We start from the raw sequence: 20,232 nt of genomic DNA, 5'->3' as shown, positions 1-20,232 counted from the left end.
ACTCACGGCCCGAAGTTGGAACTGTGTAAGATACAGCACAAAGGAGCCCTTCAGCAGCGGGGGAGGCTGACTTGGGGGCACCGGGTGCACAATCTCCTCCTTCACTTTGCGGTTGCACCGGAGGGGGCATGTGCACGTTCGAGCACGTGTGTGTGCATAGCTGCGGGACAGCAGGCGGACGGAGAGGGCTGGGCGTGGATCTGCTGGAACCACAGCGTTCTGGCTGACCGCTTCTGGACGCAGGGCCCGAGACAGGTTTACAAGGGCGCTGCTTGGAGGTCAGCACTCGCTTCACCCCGGAGGAAACCGAGTCCCTGCGGGGCGCAGGGCTCCTCCATGCGCACACCGTCAGGAGGTGGTGCATGCCGCCAGGTGCCGGAGCGCAGGCCAGTGCTAGGTACCCTTCTCACCTTCACACACACACATACTCAGACACACCCCGGACAGAAAGTCTCCACCTGACAGCCAGTCGTCCTGTCCAAATGTAACGCGGAAGGCACGGGCCCTTTTCAGACTCTGATAAAAGTTAGGACCGTGTCCCCAGAGTTAATGCTCAGAAAACTGCGTAATTTCCCGTGGTGGGGAGGCAGGGGGACCACAGACCTCCTGGAGCCCGTCTATTCGTCAGATCTGGTCTGATTGGAACCTGGAGAGCATCGTAAAGAAAACCAGACGGATTCCGGAGAAGCAAGGAAGGACGTCCCTCCTCCCATTAAACACAAATGAGTTTCATCTCAGGAAACGGGAGGGGCCTGTCAGAAAGTCCGGGAGAGAGGTGCGGTGCCTGGCTGGTGCCTCCTCCCCTAGGCGGCTGTTCCACACCCCTCTTCCCAACCCTGGGACCACAGTCCACAAGTCAGCATCGGTGCTGGGCTGCAAGGGGCTTGAAAGGGGGCTGCGAACGCCCAGTGCCTGGAAGGGGGGCAGGGGGCAGCGCACCGTGGCTTTTCCTTTAAATTTTTCGTTAAATCGTCAGCTCCGGACCCTAACGCTTCGACCCCTCCTTTCCCGGTCTCTGCTCGCACCTCCCCGCGCTGCCGGGGGCTCGCGGGCTCTTCCCCCTCCTCCACCTTCATCCCCGCCGCTGCACCCGACCCTCGGCCTCCAGCCCCGCCTCCCTCGCCGCGGGGTTTCACCCGCAGCCCCGTGAAATCTGCATAGTGACCGCCCCTCGAGGAGATCATTGGTGCAGCCCCTGCCCGTCGCGGCCGATGATTGGTGAGCCTCCCCGGGTTATTTGCATGCCGGCGGCGGCTGGGTACCCAGCTGTGCGGGCCGCCCGCGCGGCGCAGAAGTTTGCTGAGCGCTTTCTCGCCGGCTGGTCCCGGACTCGCGCGGCGCCGCGAGCCGCCTCCTCCTTCTGCCACCGCCCTGTTCTCCCGGGATTCCTTCTCTGCGGAGGACAGACGCTCTGCTGGCGGGAGGCTGAGGAGGACCAGGGGGCTGCCGCGGAGGAGCGGCGGGGGCCATTCCAGTGACAGCTTCGAGTCGGACGCTGGACGCGCGGGGCCCCGGCCGCCGAGAATCTCGCCCACCTTCCCGCGGCCTCCGGGCGGGCGATGCGGCCGCCGAGCGGAAGGAGGGCGCCCCGGAGAGCCTAGAGCCTGTTCCTGCCCACTTGGGGAAGGGAGCATGGAGTTGTGAGCGCCCCTCGCTCGGCGAGGCCACCGCCGGCAGGCTCCCCATGGCCGGGACGTACAGCTCCACTCTCAAGACGCTGGAGGACTTGACCTTGGACTCCGGGTATGGGGCCGGGGACTCGTGCCGCTCACTCAGCCTCTCGTCCTCCAAGTCCAACTCGCAGGCGCTCAACTCTTCGGCGCAGCAGCACCGCGGGGCGGCCTGGTGGTGCTACTCCGGCTCCATGAACAGCCGCCACAACAGCTGGGACACGGTGAACACGGTGCTGCCCGAGGACCCCGAAGTGGCCGACCTTTTCTCGCGCTGCCCGCGCCTCCCCGAGCTGGAGGAGTTCCCCTGGACCGAGGGAGACGTGGCCCGGGTGCTTCGCAAAGGCGCGGGCGGCCGGCGGCTGCCCCTATTCTCCGCCGAGGCGGTGCGGCGCCTGGCGGGGCTGCTCCGCAGGGCGCTCATTCGCGTGGCCCGCGAGGCGCAGCGCCTGAGCGTGTTGCACGCCAAGTGCACCCGCTTCGAGGTGCAGAGCGCCGTGCGCCTGGTGCACAGCTGGGCGCTGGCCGAGAGCTGCGCGGTGGCCGCGGTCAAAGCACTGTCTCTGTACAGCATGAGCGCCGGCGACGGGCTGCGCCGGGGCAAGTCTGCGCGCTGTGGCCTCACCTTCTCGGTGGGCCGTTTCTTCCGTTGGATGGTGGACACCCGCATCTCCGTGCGCATCCACGAGTACGCGGCCATTTCGCTCACCGCCTGCATGGAGAACCTGGTGGAGGAGATCCGGGCCAGGGTGCTGGCCAGCCAGAGCCCCGATGGCGGAGGGGCCGGGGCCGGGGAGGTGTCCCCCGAGGCCCTGGAGATGGTCATCAACAACGACGCTGAGCTCTGGGGCGTCCTGCAGCCCTATGAACATCTCATCTGCGGCAAGAACGCCAATGGTAAGTGTGCGGGCCTCAGGCCTTGGACAGATGGGAGAGAATTCCCGCCCTGAATTTCCTAGGGCGAAGCTGGTGAGTGTGCCAGGACCTGGGAGAAAACGTTTGTTTTGAGGATGGAATTCATTAGATGGTTCTTGCAGGTGGCTGGCTTTTGGAGGTTGATGTACTACATCCTGTTATTCCGTGGCATCATCACTATGTGGATGCTGTTTAGTGATTGAGGCTCTTGATCAAGCCATTCCTGAACCTGTTTTCCCACGAAGCTGATTGCCCTGCTGCTCTTTACCTTTGCTTGACTGGATCTCTAGTGGTCTTTCCCCAGCAGCAGAGCAAATGGAATGTGGCTCTGACCCTAGTCTCTCCAGCCCAATAGCAGCAGCCAGAGGCTCCAAACTCTTAAGACCTGAGCCTCGTATAAGTGGGATGGAAGGAAGGGAGCAGGAAGCCCAGGATCAGGTGCAGCTGCCTTGAGCTTTGCAGGCTTCAAGGATGCACTTCAGGCCTCCTCCTAGAAGCAGGAAAGTAGTGGTGGGTTCTTAACTGTCTGTGCTCAGTGTTACAGTAAATGCACAACCTTATGGGCTTTCCCAAAAGAAATGATGACCCAGTAAACTTGGTGATGGGGGATGGGCAACTGCATGATGGGGAGTTTGAGAAAGGAACCACACTGGGTAGTTGCACTTCTCTGAAGGATGACAAGGCTTCAGTGCAAAGGGTGGAAGGGAAGCACTTGACCTTCACCCTGGTAAGGCGAGGGTGTGACATACATTTAACAGCAAACTGCCTACCAGACTCCAGTTTCAGAAGTCAGCAAACCATAAATTTAGAATGGTACTATGGCTAGACATCCTTGCAATCTGATTGGAAGGCCATTTGGGGGACAGCCTTCGGTGGCAAACAAGTAGTCCGTGGAAGAGGCCAGGCGGGTGATGGTTGAACATCAAAATAGCTAAAATTTAAAGTGAGCACTTAACAGTATGTCAGTCCCTATTCTTAGCACTTCATACATTAATTCAAGAAATCCTAGCAATTCTGTTGAGTAGGTACTCTCTAGTATGATCCTCATTATACTGATAGGGAAAGGAAGGCTCACAATTGTTAAGCAATTTACCCAAGATTACACAGACATTAAGCGACAAAGCTAAAATCTGAGCCTGGGCAGGTTCCAGAGTTGAAGCTATTGGCCATCAGAGGAGAGGAAACAGCGTCATTCTTACCAGTCCAGTTTCCAAGGAGGGCAGCTAACGTCTAAGCCTCATTTTGAAGATAGTTTGTGTGTAGCGGCATGACTTTGCTTAGCCCTTCCTTGGTTTGGGTTTTAATTCTGGCACCACGAAAGGAGAAGCCTGGAATGAAAGAGCACTTGCCTTTTAATTTTCCTCCTCAGAGGTCAGAGTTGAGGTCAGCCCAGAATCTGTGCTGATGATGTCACAGCTGATAATGGTGCTTTGCCTTCTGAGTTTGTGGTATCAACACCGGGAACATGAGCTCCAGGAGAGGAAGTGGAGGGCAGGGGAATTTCCACCCACCATCATAGCCCAGGGGAGAATCCTGTACTTTTAGGCTGCGGGGGAGGCCCAGACTGAGCTCAAAGAAGGAAAGCTCCCTAGGAGAAAAGACGGAGGCCCCGAGCCTGTAGACCAGACTAGGAAAAAATGGAAAAAGAAGTGCCAAACAGAACTAAAAACGCCCTTCGTGCTCAGCTGGTACCCAGCAGGTAGAGGAACTTCTCAGTTTTTCCAACTGCAAATTGAAGCTAGGAAGAACAGCTGCCTCTCCAGGGTCCCCTGAAAAGGCAGAGTAGCCAGGAATTGCTAGAACATAGCTGTCTTCCACTAAAGGGCTTACCCCCAAATGCCATTTCTTATCTAGGATCATCACTCCTTGGGATTTCTTTACAGGCTGAGTTTTTGACCCCATCATTGAGCCTCCTCCCTTACTCCAAACAGTCCTTCTCAAGCAGTGCTAGTCAAGACGGCAGGATGCCACGTGACAGACAGCAGGGCTCCCTGGACATCCCGAGCAAGCGTCTCCTTCTGTGCCTTCCCTGGTCTCCTGGGAAGTCTCTTGCAGGCAAGGCGACCCTCCGCTTCCACTTAGGAGCACGGATGCTCATTTTTTATACATGAGATCCTGCCGGTGGCCTCCATAAACAGTAACTAGGTTGATTTATGAAGTCTGTTTAGATAAAGTGAAAGGAATGTTTAGTAGAGGAGCGGTGAATTACTTATGCCTGAAAGCTGACTTCAGAGGGAAGCAGAAATTGCTCAGGGAAGAAATGGGAGATCCAAACCTGTGTCATGCGGAAGCCCAAGGCCGGCAGGGTTACCGTTTACGCAGGTGAAGACCAAGGGAGAAGTGGCTACACTGGGGAGGAGGGTGCCGGTTCGTGTTCTTGTCCTGCTGGTCTTCCCTTTCAATTATAGCTTTATTGTTGTTGTGCCTGCTAATTATACAGCATGGGCACATGCATTTGACTCAGCTATATGGGGCTCTTAAACTTTTAATGTCTTGCAACCAAGAATTTAAGGGCCCTAATCCATCTACTTTGGCCATTACTCAGAGTGCTGGGCGAATATGGTTTTGCTCAGCCCAGGATGGATGATAAAAGTTCTGTAGCGTTTATACAACATGATCTCAGCTTCGCAGAGCAGCAGGAGCTCTCTATCACTTGCTCATTCGGTATTGATGTCCGTGTTCCCGGTGTCATTAAGGGATAGTATCTCCGTGGCTTCCTTATGGGACGTAGTATTTATAAGCACGGAGCCGGCAGAAAATAGAAACTTCTCCGGTTCGCTCCCCGCACCCCACCCCACCCCACCCCCTGCCGGCGCCTGCTCTTTCCTATCCCTGCGTGTAAGTCTGATACTGAGACTCAGTCCTGGGTTTCTTCTGGGCTGTTTGTCTTACGAAGCTTTCATGAGTGCTCAAAGCATTTGAGAAAATCCTCTTCAGTTCCAAGCCTGTATATGAAATGAGGTTTTTGCTGAGAATGTCCTTGCTCCAAAGCAGTAACCAGGAAGTCCCCAAGAGTAGCCCCTTCACAGAGGTAAGGAAGGCGATCTCTGTCACTTCTGCTCTTTATAAGAGTGACCCGGGGCACATTTCTTAAGCATTATCATCTGTAAAATGAGGGGTCATAACTGCACCTGTCTCATGAGGTTGGTATGAGGATTGGGTGAGATCATAGATTTAAAGATCTTAGCACACAGTAAATGCTTAGTAAAGGCTAGAAGTTCATTCAACAAGTATTTACTGAGCACTGACCCTGTGCCCACTGCTGGGCGTTAGAAGTGCTGTGGATTAAGGGGAGAAGGAGGGTCCACCTCTCATGAAGCTTATAAACCAGTGACAAATAGGGCTTTTACCCTTAGTAGTAAATGTTATTTAAAAAAAAAAAAAAAGGCAAGGTAATGGGATAATGTGACTAGAGCTAATCTAAATGACAGCCAAGGAGGGCCTCTTTGGCATGTCACTGGTAATAGGAAGTGTATCAGTACCACAGCTATTGAAGAATCTCTAGGCAAAATCTAGTGACTCGGGACTTGTCTGAATTATTTGGTTATTTATCATCAGAAGCAAGGCCCAACCATGTCATTTACAACCAAGAAGTACAGGGCTGCATCTACAGCGGGTGTGCCGTTCTCCTGGAGGACTCTGTTAGCAAGAAGATGATAAGGAGATTTCCCTGAAGATCGTCAACGAAGGGGGCAAGAGTTAATTGAGGCGCTAGTTGGTATTTAATCAGTTTTCACACCTGGGTAGTCTGAGGGAGGAGGGCAGCTTCTCTTGGACAGTTTTATGGAAGCCAAGGGAGCTGGTAAAACTGGAACAAAGCAAGCTTTGGAAATGAAAACTTATTTCTTTTTCCCCTTGACTGCCGGAGAAATGCAACCCAGCCTCGAGTAGTTAGAGGAACAAGGTGGAGTTGTTCTGCTTTTTCCAGAAGGCTTTACCTGACTCCTCCACCCCCGACTGAGAGAGCCGCCTCTCCTCCATGTTTCTGCAGCCCCCAGAGCATATGCTCATATCATTTCCTGCTTGGGTCTGTCTCACCCACCCCACTGTGAGCTCGTCGTCTCCCCGGGACCCCACAGGGCGTCTGGTGCATAGTAGGTGCACTGTACGAACTTGGGCAAATAAATGATTCTGCCGCCAGATGTTTAATTCCGGAAAGTTGCTTGAAATCCTTGGACACCGGGGAAGAGTCTTCCCCCTTTTAATATCGTGGCAGAGAATTTCAAGTTCTTGATGAACAGAGGCAGCGTTTGGGGGGGTTCCCAAGCATCAGGAACCTCATTCAACCTTTGATACCCTGATTTCTCACAGGGTTCCCGAGGCCAGCTGTGCAGTAGATGTAAATGGAGGGGTGTCATTTGTATTTCAAAGGTAAACAGGGGAGCTCTTCAGGGTGCAGTGCCCAAAGTGGGGGTGTCACAGCAGAAGTCTAATAGGCAGCAGGAGGACTGAGTTGCGAGATGGAGGTAGCCAGTTCCCCTTAGAACAGGACCCCCACCCACCTCTCCCTTGCCCCCAGAGCTGCCCCAGAGGGTGAGTCACTTGATGACTCTTGCTCAGATCACTTGATGTCACTCGATGACCCCCTGCCTCCCGTCTGAGAAGGAAGTAAGGCTGGCACTGCTGAGACACTCCCGGGATGGACGAGCGACACCTAAGTTCCAAGGCAAGCCGGAGACATGGGGTTGGTGCCAATCCTTGGGCTGGTGCTTATCTGTCCCACTGTCTGTACTTGGCCTTTGCCTGACAGGATGGGGGTGGACACTTGGCCCCATCTCCACACTTCCATGCTCTGTGCGGCACCTGAAACATTTCTCATCCATGACCTTACTGGGTCCCCATAAAAATCCATGGAACAGGACGGCCCTTTCCCAAAATTCACAGCGAGGTTATAGATGTGGCAGGACCGGGCCCCGGATTGCCCAAGCCTTAGGCCCGTGCTTTTCCTGGGAATAAAGGTGTGAGGAACTATATGCGACCCTCCCCACCGAACTCTTAGTGACAGCAGTATTTATGACAGATTTTATCGGTCGGCAGCCTGCTGGGTCCGGGTGCCCTAAATGGGTTCGGCCAGTGAGTCTTCCTAACCAATGGTGAAAACCAGGCTTCAGGATCTGGGCACAGATGGGCCCCCAGAGGGGTCTGCCTTACTCTGCGTCAGTGTTTCTGGCTGTCCCAGAGTGAATGCCACAGGTGCCATGGGCCTTAAGGACCCCTGGTTGCTGCCCCTGAGGGGCAGGGAGGGCCTGGCAAGGGTCAGCTGCTTGGTGAGCAGTCATCCCAGTGCAATGGAAAAGCTGTGGCCTCCGCTGCCAGACTCGTACGGAGGGTGAGTCAGTTCAGGACAGGAAGAAACCCAGTAGAAAAGGCACCCCAAGGGAGCCTGCGTTTCAGCCACTGGTCTCTGGGAGCTCAGCTCATGGGATCTGGAGTTGGCAGAAGAGCCTTTATGATTTCCTGATGCAGCCTTCACGGGGCAAAATATCAGTGCTGGGAGCCCGGGGAGAGAAGCAGCCTGCATAGCAGGCCCCGGAATGCTTTGGCTCTGAAGTCTGAGTTGGGGCCCATGCCTCCAGCCAGTGGCTCCACATCTCCGTTGATCTATGGGAAAACGAGGGGCTGGTTCTTCTGTGTGGGGCGCTGCCCTCGGTGCCAAGCGGGGGCTCCCGGGGTGGCCTAGCGGCTGGGGTCAGTGTGAAGAACAGAGCACAGGGTTGGCCTCCCTGGGGGTCCTTCCTGGCACCTTACCTGAGAGGCTGTGAGACTCTGGGCAGGTTCACTTCTATGCCCTAGTTTTCTTCTAACAGGATTTCTCAAAGCTTATCCCTGCTGACCTGTGGGACTGGATGGTTTTTGTTGTGGAGGAAGTCCTGTGGATTGTGGGGCACTTCGTGGTATCCGGGCCTCTACTAGGATGCCCGCAGCATTCCCTCCCCTCCCTGCTGCCAGCGTGACCATCAAAAGCATCCACAGACATTGCCAAATGTCCCCTGGGGGGCAAAATCGCTGGGGATTGAGAAACAGTACCTGCCTCTCAGGATGACTCTGAGGATTTAATAAAAGCCCCTGTAAGGAACTCTGTACTCTGGTGCATAAAATATTAATTCTAATTATTGCTGTGTTTTTGCAGACTCATGTTGAATGTACTAGTTTTATTTGCTTTTGCTGTAGTGGGAATCTCTATTGCAGGGGGAGATCGTGACCCAAATCCCAGGGTGACAAGTAGTAGCCACAAGGATTTCCTTGGTGACTAATAGGTAGAGGGAAGTTAGGGAATCTGGAAAAAGCACCCTCGCACCCTGCTCCATTATGATTGTCCCCAAGATGAAGCCGGCTGGCACAGGGCAGTGAGATCAGACCCCCTTCCCCACCCTGAGCTCCTGCCTGGCCCATGGCACTGAGGACTGTGGCAGTGCACATGCCAGGCTCCTGGCCCCAGGGAGCAATTCCACTATGGATATTGGTCCCCGCTTGTTGCAGTTGCCAAGTCCTGAGCCACGGGACAGCAGGTGTTTTGTGTTTTGCTTGCCTGTCATGTAAACATACTTTGTGGTCTTCTTGCTTGTTTAAAAAAAAAAAAAAAAGGCCTAAATGGTTTTGCAGCTCTGGCAGCATGTTCAGAACCCCATGCCGAACTGGGAGGAGAAGGCGAGGGAGCACAGCCCAAGTAAGCCGAGATGTGCACGCCGGCCTCATTACTCGGCTTCTTCCTGAGAGCAGGCTGTGGACGGGGCAATGGAGACAAGTTGGAGGAGGGCAAGAATTGATCTTGACTATCGGGGAGCGTGGGGTCTGGTAGGGAAAGCAAAGCGTATGCCCAGATCTTTGCAAGGAAGTCCAGCGTGGCTGGCTTTGGTTGGCAAGGATGGTGCTGATTGCTTTCCATCCACTGTTCCCCTTCTGCTCCCGAGCCCTTCTAAGAGGTGGATGTCCTATCTGCCCTATAGATGGGGACCTGGAAGCTTTTGGTGACAAGAGAGCTCAAAGCAGGGAAGAGGAGGCCTGGCTGGGAGGGAGGGCTGCTTTGTGAGGATGTGGTATGGGAACTAGTGGGACTGGGGCAGGCAGGTCTGGGGCAGGGAAGGGGAGGCAGTGTGAAGAGCACACAGGCTTCCAGACGGAGGGAACGTGGGACGCAGAGACCTGGAAGCTGAAGTGTGTGTGTTGGAGAACAGCAGGCAACCCCGCTTGGCCAGAAGCTTCAGATGCTGGATGGGGAGAACAAGGCAGATAACGCAGCAAAAAGGGACAGCTTTCCCACATCTTTTATCCAGATGTTAAGACGCCTGCCAGAGTGCAGGAAGAGAGCTTTCCAATACTCATTTTTATAATTCAGAAATCGAGTGCGTCTGCTCCCCCAGCACATCTTAACCACAGCCCCAGACCTCCCGTTACCCCTTTTGTTGATTGGAAGCTTGGCCTCAGCAAAGCACACACCCTTCTCCGCGCTTCCCATCCCCCGCCCCCGCCACTGTCCCTTGTCCTAGCAGTACAAGGAACGAGGGAAGACTGAGCAAGCCGGCCTGGGCTGAGAGGGCATGAAGAACCAGGCCTCCATTCACCTTGCTTCTCCCATTCAACTTGGCTTCAGACTCAGCCTTTCGTCCCAGGGCCCTAAACAGAGCAGTTCGGGCCAAAGCAATGCCAGTACCAAGTGAAGGTCAGGGCTGACAGTCCTGTTAAATGAGGCCATTGGATTGACTCTTGCCAAGGCAGGGTTTCCAAATCCTGGAGATTGGAGAGGGACATAAAGCAGGATCAGATACTTTCTTCGGTCAGGAGTATGATTGGATAGGTTCAATTTCCGGTTTAGCGTTGATCATTCTAGAAAGTAGTGGGTCAGTTCTCCGGTTTAGTCACCTTCCAATGTTGGTGAAGGCCTTTCCAGAGCATTGATAATAAAGATTTCAGTCTTATTAAATGCTTGATCTGGTGGAACCACGTTATCCCTCCACGCCATCTGGACTGGACTCCCTAGGGCCTGGTGGAATTCCACTGACAGTAATACAATGTGGTAGGTCATCAATGGCCTAGCTAATAACTCTGCTGTTAGTGCTTTTCCTGACCCCAGTGAAGGAATTCTCCTGTAAGAAAAAGAGCTTTTGAATGAAATATATATGTATATACATATACACAGTCGTTTATAGTTAATGATTTTGGGGTCCATTTTTTTCCAGCAGTGAGTTGAGGAGAAAGGGTGGATTCAGGTCCATAATGGGAAAATTAAACAGGGAAACTGAACTTGGAAGTACCAGATAGACAAGATTTGGGTGGGGAGAGATTAAATTGGAACTCAGAGAGGGCAAAACAAGCCTTTCAGTGCATGAAAATCATCCCTGAAACCAAGGCCAAGCATTTGTTAAAAATTAAAAAAAAATTTTTTTTTTATTTTTAGTCTGTATCTTTTAAAATATGAAAATCAGCATTTTCTGTGAGGAGAACTGTTAATAAACACAAGCTAAAGCTCGCACACCAAGCAGCCCTCTGTACACAAGCATCTAGGACAGTCCAGTCCAGCGAGCTGAGGGTTTGGATCTAGAAAGCTCTGTGTTGGAGCGTGGCCCCTCTGTGACCTGGAGTGAATCACTCTGTCTTCTTGGCTCTCCGTTGCTTTATCTGTGGTGTGAAGAGGTCAGGCTAGATTCTCCAAGGGCCCTTCTGTCTCTGATAATGTTTCTAGACCCCACAAGGACGCTGTGAAATCTTTTTCCTAAGGTCAAGCCCTGTGCTTAGCATCCTGGGGAAAGAAACAGCCCGGGATGGAGCTGGACGTGCTCTCTGAAGCCCTGTCTGGGTGGTAGGATGAGACAACAGCCTTTTCCATATTGGGATGAACTGCAATTATGTATTAGAAATCTTAATAACCACCCCCCCGCCCACCCCCATCGAAGGGATAAGTTCTATCTCCTCCTGGCTAACCTAGCACTTCGGTGCACAACAGCTGCACCCAGACCCTGGCGGGCCGGCACTGTGGTGGGACTGGCTCCCTCGAGGTGACTTCATGCAGTCGGTGTTGGAGGCCCGCCTACCCAGACTTGGGTATTTATAGCAGGGGAGCAGCTAAGGGGGAAAAAAAATTAAATACGCTACACCCGTGTTTCTCCTATGTGGGACAGAGACAGGCATTGTGAGGAATTTAGAAAGCAGGGCTGTATAATCCAGCAAGATATTTTTAAATGCTGTTTGTTGCAGTTGGCAGGGCCGGTTTTTCAAAGAGGAGGGAAAGAGTAAGGGGGATGATGACAGGCTGCAACCCCAGGCACTGGGATGTGGAGCTCAGCAGTCCAAGGTGCCTGGGTTCTGAACCCCGGTTTACCCCGCAACCACAAAGTTTGAGCGGCTCTGTGAATGGGGCAGCTTACCGTCCTTGTTCCCTGCCAGCCCATCCCCCGGACGAATCCCCAGGCTGAAGTTGAACAAAATGTTCTGAAGGAGGCAGAACAGACAGCCTCAAAAGTTGCTCCTGTACATGAGCACACACTTTGCGGGCAGCTTGCTTGCAGCTGTCCATCTGGATATAACCCTCCTGGGTAGAGCCAGGCAGGCCAGAATGATGCTGGGACCCAGCTCAGTAGCAGGGGAGCACACTGCGTGGTGGAGCTGGCCCTGGACAGCCATCCCAGGGAGCCCCACCTGGCTTGTGGGTGCTCGTCAAGTATTCTAGGAGAGACCTGTGTGCCTTCTACCATGTTGGTCTTTAGGAGACAGACCGTGGGTCACAGGGCAAGAGTTGAGTTTGGGAAGCATCTACTTGTTCATCCAACAAATATTTGCTGAGGGCTTACTTTGCGCTGAGAACCCTCCCAGGTCTGGGGACAGAGGCCCAGGGGTAAGGAGGAAGAGGGAGGCATGCTGTAAGAATTACGGTGAGGCCAGCCCAGCTGGAGCAGAATGATCTGGGCAGGGGAAACAGCAGGTGGCTGGTGGGCTCCGGGAAACGAGCGTGGCTGGCCTGGGGTGAAGGTAGGGGAGCAGGGAGATTTGGTTGGAGAGCCAGTGGAGGGGTGGTGAGCCAGGTCGGGCCTTGTAGGCCATTGGGGGGCTCTTCGACTGTTAATCAGAGTCTGCTGGGAGCCACTGGAGGGACTTAATGCACAGAAATGACACAATCTGATTTGTACTTTAACGAAGTCAGCCCCTCTGCTAGGTTGGAAGGAGAGCGTAGCATCGAGGATGGGGTAGAGACAGCATGACCGCTGGGAGGCTTTTGCAGTAATCCAAGTGAGGCAGGATGGTGGCTTGGGTTGGGAGTCAGCAGGGAGGTTGTGAGTTCGTGGGTGTATTTTGAAGTTACAGCCTTGGGCTCTGTCAACAGTTTGGGAGAGGAATCAGTATGACAGTAAGATGTGTAGTCTGAGCCCCTGAAAGGAGGGAGTAGTCATTTCTTAGAATGGAACAGCTGTGTGCGGAAGAAGCCGGATTGAGCCGCAGGTTAGCCTGTGAGTTTGGTTGCTTGTCCCACACTCCTGCGTAGAGATGCCAAGCAGGAGGTCGGCCTCCAGATCTCCTTACACTCTCTTAATCATATGATGTGTGGAAACATTGCTTGCCCTTTTTCTGACCTGCTAGTGGGCACCGTCCAGGAGGGTCAGATAGGGCCTCCGGCAGGAGAGATTTATTTTGTCTTCTAATTCCGTGGTTGAGGGCCTTAGGAGCCCCTCAGGGTTTGCTCTCTAGCTTCTTCAAGGGCAGCCAGCAGCTTTAATGAAGATTGTAGACCCTATCATTTCCTGTCATTAACAAAAGATCTGTTTAATTCGGACCAGGTGTTCGGTGGATCCATCTGACCCTGGGCCTGTACCCCTTGGTCTTTCGAAAGTGAGGCTCCATTTCAGGTGCTTTGGGTTCGTGAAGGTCAAATCTGAGTCAGGAATTTAGCCCCAGAGAGAACCTTCTTGGGTGCTTTGAGAAGGCAGAGGGGGCTCTGGAGAAGTCAGAGAAAGGCTCTGTGGGAGGGTCCGAGTGCCTCTTGGATGGGCTGGTCTCCTGTTCCTCCTGAGGAGCATGACGGCGCAGAGTGGCCGAGAAGTGGAACATGAGAGAGTCGCCACTGCCTGACTGCCAGTTAGTTATCTGGTCACTGAGCCTCAGTTTTCTTCTCCTGTTTAATGGGTATTTATCATGGTTCTTATCTCATTGGGTTGTTTCCGTGGATCTTGACCCTGGGTTCACATTAGAATCACCTGGAGAGCTTTAAACCCACGTGCATGAGTGCACACACACACACACACACACACACAGACATGCACACCTGTGTATGTGTGTGTGTCTTAAGGCCCCACCTCCAGGAATTCTGATGTCTTATGTAAATGACCTGGAGTGGGGCCCAGACCATGTGGGAAGTGTTCCTGGGAAGTCTGGTGCTCTGTGAGCACTCAGACGTTAGCGAGTATTGGTGGTAAAAGAATCATTGTTCTGGAGTACTCATTTCTGCCCCACCCCGGATGGTGACTTTCCTTCACTCCGCTGCTATGCTGCTTTGGCTCACTCATCTGGAAGGATCACCAGAGAACACCCAAGAGAAGCTTGAATTGTTAAGGTTGTGTGGAAGGGGCCGAGTGATATAACAGAGTTATTTATCCCTTCAGTAAATGAGGTGGATACTATTTTATTCCATCTTTGAGTGGAGAAAACAGAGTTCCAGGTTAAGTCACTTTCCCAAGGTCGTGCCACTGAGAAGTAGACTGTAGTCGAACCCAGGCAGCCTTCCCCCCACTTCTCTACTCTGTAGCCATGCTGTGTTCCCTTCCCAGCCAGAGAAGCCAATGGACTGAACTCTCAACTCAGGCCTCCAGCACATCCCTGCCTCATAGGAGCTTCTCCAAGGTACCAGCCCCAAGGCCAGGCCCCTCACCTCTATCCTCTCATGTCATTCTTAAAATCACCGGAGTGGTATGTCTTCTTCTTACCCCCCTTGCACAGGGGAAGACCGTGAGGTTCAGAGAAGTCTAAGTGGCATAGCTGGTAAATGACCCAGCAGGATTCAAACCCAGGTCCGTCTGGCTCCAGAGTCCCCGGGTGGGGAGGGAGTATATACAGTGATTCCCCGAGCGGATAAAGGAACAGGTTGGTCCAGGAGGGTGAGAGGAACAGAAGCAAGGCCAGAGCATCCCTCGCTGCTTCTGAACAACAGAGTCCTGTAAGTGCCTTAAAATAGGGACCTTGCTTGGCCGGGTGGCCGAGCCGACAGGCCTGAGAGCTGTGGTTGGAGGTGTTTGGTTCTCTGCATGTTTAAAGAGATCTCCTGCCAAGCTCATTGCTTCTCATCTGTTGCTGTGAATGAAATAACCTCTGAGAGACTGTATGTGTGGGTTGCTTAAAATAGTTCAAGAGGAAGAATGTTTGGAAGCTTCTAGCTCCCTGAGTCTATTTCCTCTTGATTTATGACACCTTAGAGAGTGCCGGGCCTCCTCTTGTTTATTCTTCTGGCTTTTCTTTTCTACCATATTTTAGCCTTTATGTCACTGTAAACCAAAGAAATTTGTCCCCAGAAAAAGTGACAACCTTTCCTAAGTAATTTAACGGTAGGGGGCTGCACATTTGATTTTTTTCTTTTAAAAGAAGAAAAAATGAGGTGAGGCCGTTTGTTTTGGAAACAGTCATGTCTCTCTTCCAGCTGCAAAAGTTCCCAGATCATAGTGATGGTGTTTGCTCTGGGGTGAGAAGAATTTATTTTATTTTATTCATTTGCACTAAGACCTGCCCTGGAAGCGTGAGTTTTCTTACAGCCTTCACTGTGTGGTACCCTGGAGGCCTGGGCTGTGGGGGAGAGAAGTTCTGTTCTGTTTGAGGCCACTAACTGGGTGAGGCCATTTAAATGGAAATTTAGTAAAAATTCAATGAGATTAAAAAAAAAATCATTTCCTTAGTCACACAAGGCACATTTCCAGTGCCCACTCATCGCAAGAGGCTGGTGGCCACCATATTGGACAAGGCAGATGAGAGGCCTCTCCATCATCGGAGACAGTTCTAGGGGACGTGTGGCCAGTAGAGTGGGTCATTGGTTGGTCACTTGGGCTCAGCTTTCTGGGTTTTCACAAGCCTCAAAATTTTAACTATTCTCTAGCCTCTCCAAAGCTCTCTGTTTGCAGAAACAAGAAGATTCATGGAAGTGGAGATGAAGGCCATTGATTCTTGTGGCTCTAACCTCTGGACCCTTGACATGAGGTCAAGTTTTATGGTTTCCAAGCTGCGTGGCCTAGGGCAAGTCACTTAGCCTCTCTGAAGTGGTTTCCTTGTCAGTGAAAGTGTGGTTTTCAGATACCTTGGGCTTTTGTAAGGATTAAACAAAATGAAGAAATAGGAAAGAAACACTTAGAATGCCTGACACAACACACACATGCTACAAAGTTTTGTACATTTTCTCCCTGCAGCAACATTGTATCCTTCAGAAGTAGATACTGTTTTCTTTCCCGGGTGGTGAGACAGGAGACAGGCTCCCCAGGTACCACAGCGGTCATCTCTGCTGTGACTCCCAGATGCTGAGTTGGAGGATTTGAACTTGAGTTCCAGAGTTCTCCAAGCTTCTTCTCCCTTCCTGGATCATAGATGGGCCCTTTGTCAGAAGTTGGAGGCTGCTTGTTTGAATTAAAGACCCTTCTGAACACACGTTCTTTCAGGAACTCCTATTCCTTCCACCACTGGAGGTGAGCTCTTTTCAGAGGTGTTTTGCCTAAAGTGGGCCCGTTGGTATCCACTTGGAGGGCTGCTGCTGCCAGAGCCCATGGCTCCTTAGAACTTGACACTTACCCAAGAGGTTAAGATTTTTAGCACTTTGCAGGACCTGGGGTCCTTTTGCATCTTTGCTAAGAGGCCTGAGCCCGAGAACCCTTAGTGGGCTCTGGGAGGAAGGTGGCTTTGAAAGGAGTGTCCTTTGAGAAGAGTAGGACCAAGAGAGGCCTCTCTGATGGGTAGAGGCCTCTAAGAAGATATGTGCTCACTCTGGGGACCTGGGTTCAAATTCCGACTCCATTACTCACTTGCCCAGATCATACAGCTCATTATGGAACCTTTCTGTGCCTCAATTTTACCATCTGTAGAATGGGGACAATCCTAGAACCTACCAGGGCTTTTCTGAGGACTAAATGGAATGACGCCAAACCAAGCCCCCAGCCCAGTGCCTGGCACCTAGCAGCCACCGGCATGTGCTCCCGGCCATCCTCACGGTCACTGCCTCTGGGCAATGGAATTTGGTGTGCTTTCACTTCCCATGGGGCTCTGTCTGGTCAGAAGAAGCGACCCAGAGGGTGTCAGCTCTCCCAGTGAATGGCTAGGTCAAGTTCGTATATCTTGAGCCTCCATGTGGTCTTTTCTCTTGCTCCTCTCTCTCTCCTTTCTGGAGGACAGCGGGGGTAAAAAGTGCGACTCTGCAATGGTCATGTCAGGTCCTCACAGGGTAACCAGCAGCCTGCCTCCCTCCTGCTGAGATGGGTGACCAGCACTGCCACATCCAGCAGTGGACTCAGAGCTGGATTTGTTCTGGAAGATGAATTTGTGGTGGGAAATGCCCATATCGTCGTGCAGTTGCCACTCGTTTGCCCACAGCCAGAATGTGCTAAATCTGCCACTTGTAACAAAATCCAAATAACTTGGAACCGTATGCAGGGAATCGAATAACTGTCACCACAGTTGTTATGAGAGATGGATTTCAGTGCGGGGAATCCAAGTGCCGCCAAAGGGGGTGGTTGCCCTACCTTCCTTCCGAAGATGGTTCTACCGAGGGAGGCACCCCTTTCAAGCAGATGCTTCTAAGAGAAGAAGGGAGGGACGTGGGGCCAGGATATTGCATAGCGTGATGTCATTTGTGTAACTTGGGCCCCGCATGGGCCGTCCCAGGCTGACCAAACCCTTGTCCTTTGTGCGGCTTCCCTGGCATTGACCCATCACTCACAGTTAATTGGTAACTAGGACCCTTCTTGGCAAATAGTTGCTTTGCTAGTTATCTGTGCCAGGGTCTTCTCTGTTATTCCAGGGGGCCCCTGGAATGCCAAAAGACCCCAGTTGGGGTAGGGGGTGTCTGTCCAGATACCTGTAGCATGAGCCCAAACGTCTCTTGTGCCCTAAAATGGCGGCAGTTCTTGCATCAGTCATTTCCGCCTGGCTGGGGGCTGGAAACATCTTGGGGCACTTTCAGAAGTATTCCAGGCCCCACCTTGGACATAGTAAGTAAAAACCTAGAACAGTGGGGCCAGAACACTGTTTCCTAAAGGCCCCTCAGGTAATTCAGATTTGTGAATCCATCCTCACCTGGATCTAGGCACCTTTCAGAGCATGCATTTGGCAAAGGCCCCTTCAAGAGAGAGCAGGCCCGTGTGGCCGGTGCGTCAGCATCTCCCCCGCGCAGCGGGGTGAACACTGTGGTGTGGCTGAGCGGGAGGGGGCGGGGCGGGGCGTTGCCGACATATACTGGGTGCTCTGTCGTTCCGTCCTCTCGACCATGCTCTGAGGTAATGAGAAGCCAGGTTGATGTTCACCGAGTACCTGCTCTGAGATGGGGCAGGATTCCAAGCGGTTTGCACGGGTTATATCATGGAACCCCAAGCCCACCTATAAAGTAGAGGCACATTCATCTTAGCTTTCCAGATGAGGAGGCTGAGGCTGAGAGACAATTACAGTGACTTGGCCAAGTGTCTCTCTCTCTCTCTCACACACACACACACACACACACACACACAGCAGGCGGCAGGGGTGGGATTTGACATCAGAATGACCAGACTTCAAAGCCCACGGCTTCCCTTGCTGGAAGCTCACTAGGATTTTAATCCCAATCCTTAGGCTCTTGAGAGTAGGTCAAATAAGAATTCTGTATTCTAAATAGAGTGCGAGATTTTCCAGAAGGGTTTGCCATGCCGTCTTTCCTCACAGCATTGCCCCTGGCCCTCCAGCCCCGATTTTTGGAGCCTGGTTCTTTCCATCTACGGACCCAGTCCCTGACTGAGACCGGCCACTAGTAAACTTATGCCAGTCGCCGCTGAGCCTTTTTGTGCAAAGCCCCTGCTTGCAGCTCTTCCGGGACCGAGGCGTAGAGTCGGCACCTTCCTCAATAAATCAATCAATTGGGATCTGGGAGTGGAACAGTCACTGCCCAGGGTGCAAACTCCACAAAGGTCTCCCAGCCACTATCCCTCTTCATTGCTGCTACTTAGATAGATCGTTGTCCCTCTCTGCAGCCTGAGAGGCAGACAGCCCTGTGACTGAGGGTGCTGCCTGGGTTGGAAGCCTGGATCCGCCGCTTCCTTGATGAATCCCTTCCTTGATGAATTTGTATCTTCGAGCCTTTAGTTTGCCTGTGAAATGGGGTTAATACTACCTACCCCTTATGGTAGTTGCAGGGTAAGGCAGTTGTAAGGCAATTACACTTCCTAAGACATTTAAGATAGTAGCTGGCATATAAATGTCTGGTATGTTAACCATTACGATGATCATGAGGGCAACAGTGACTATTGGGGGTACAGGTGAGGGCCGTTGGGGACCCTTCCCACAGTCTGATGAGGGTACCCACTCCTATGTGAGCACATCCTGAGTGTTTCGGTGGAAAAGATCAAAGGTTTTAGAGACAAATCTGGGTTTAATCCCAGCTAAGGTGATTCTTTTTTTTTTTTTTTTTTAAATGTGAGGTTGGGAAAACCCCAGAGGCGATTTGATTTGTTTTGTTTTCTAATCTATAAAATGAGGACAAGAGCAGCACCTGCCTCATGGTGGTGTAAAGGTGAAAGGCAAAAACGTGAGCAAATCACGGGCTTAGCTGGTAACAAATGAATTGGGAAGAAAAATAGGGGTCGAATGAACAGTAGCAGTGTAATAGATGAAAGTAAAACCCAACCTCAAACGATGACATATGGCATGATACAGCATTCGTCAAGTTAAAAACAAAGTTTTTAAGTGAAACAGTTTCGGAGGGGCACCTCTGGGCACAAGAAACGTGCATAAACGCTCTCCTGAGCGTGGCTGGTGAACCCGGCTGGCGTGTATGACTGGTGCGGGGAGGGAGGACCTGGTGTCTTCCTTGTGGAGGGTTGTCAAGGCTCTGGCTTTGTTTTGGAGGTGAGTTCCCATTATCACAACAAAATAAACATGGGCCTGCACCAGGGATTACCACACGTCCAATCTGTGCATCTGCAGTTAAGAACATAGTGGGTTCTCAGTAGTTGGTAACTCTCATTATACCATGGACCACTCGGACCATTCCCTAGGCCACCATGATTACCCTCTGAGATGGCCTGTTGTCTGCACAAAATGCCCAGGAACCACGCCTTTCCACCTCCACCCCAGCGGCCTCTGCATGGGGAATGTGGAGCAGTAGGGTCATCTCCGTGGCCTCGCTCTTTAGGTTTGCCGCGGGTCTTGGGCATCAGCTCCCGTGTGGGTCTAACACAGTTGAACAAAGACGGGGCTGTTTTTTGTCCGAGCTGTGCCAGATATGAGGGCTTTCATTTGAGTCACTTTAGGAGCGTTTGTGTTCTCCAGGAGATTTTCTTTCCAAGGGAAGGCAGTGTTTGGGTTGGAGCCGATGGTGTTTGTCTTGGTGTGATCTTAGACCTCTCTGCTTTCATTGCCCCCATCCAGCGTCACAGCTCTTGCCTATGGCTTTTCTCTACCCGTGGTTCCTTCCCTTGACAGAGGAGATGCATGGAGGGTGCTGGAGACA

The 20,232-nt window shown here is 52.3% G+C and overlaps 1 protein-coding gene across 2 annotated transcripts in view; it reads left to right on the top strand.

Moving 5' to 3' along the window:
• Positions 1-766: 766 nt before the first annotated feature.
• The window catches only part of ABTB2 (ankyrin repeat and BTB domain containing 2), a 174,632-nt gene continuing 155,166 nt past the window's right edge, over positions 767-20,232 (top strand). Inside the window, exon 1 of one of the 2 annotated variants that reach the window (XM_082748908.1) lies at positions 767-2,567. In XM_082748908.1, coding sequence (XP_082605034.1) covers positions 1,685-2,567 — 883 coding nt within the window. In that variant the 5' untranslated portion in view covers positions 767-1,684. The remainder of the gene's footprint in view (positions 2,568-20,232) is intronic. The other variant, XM_082748909.1, reaches the window with a different exon arrangement.

The sequence above is a fragment of the Mustela nivalis genome, assembly GCF_964662115.1.
Source record: "Mustela nivalis genome assembly, chromosome: 9".
Classification (NCBI taxonomy): domain Eukaryota; kingdom Metazoa; phylum Chordata; class Mammalia; order Carnivora; family Mustelidae; genus Mustela; species Mustela nivalis.
This window is presented reverse-complemented; position numbering and strand designations above follow the sequence as displayed.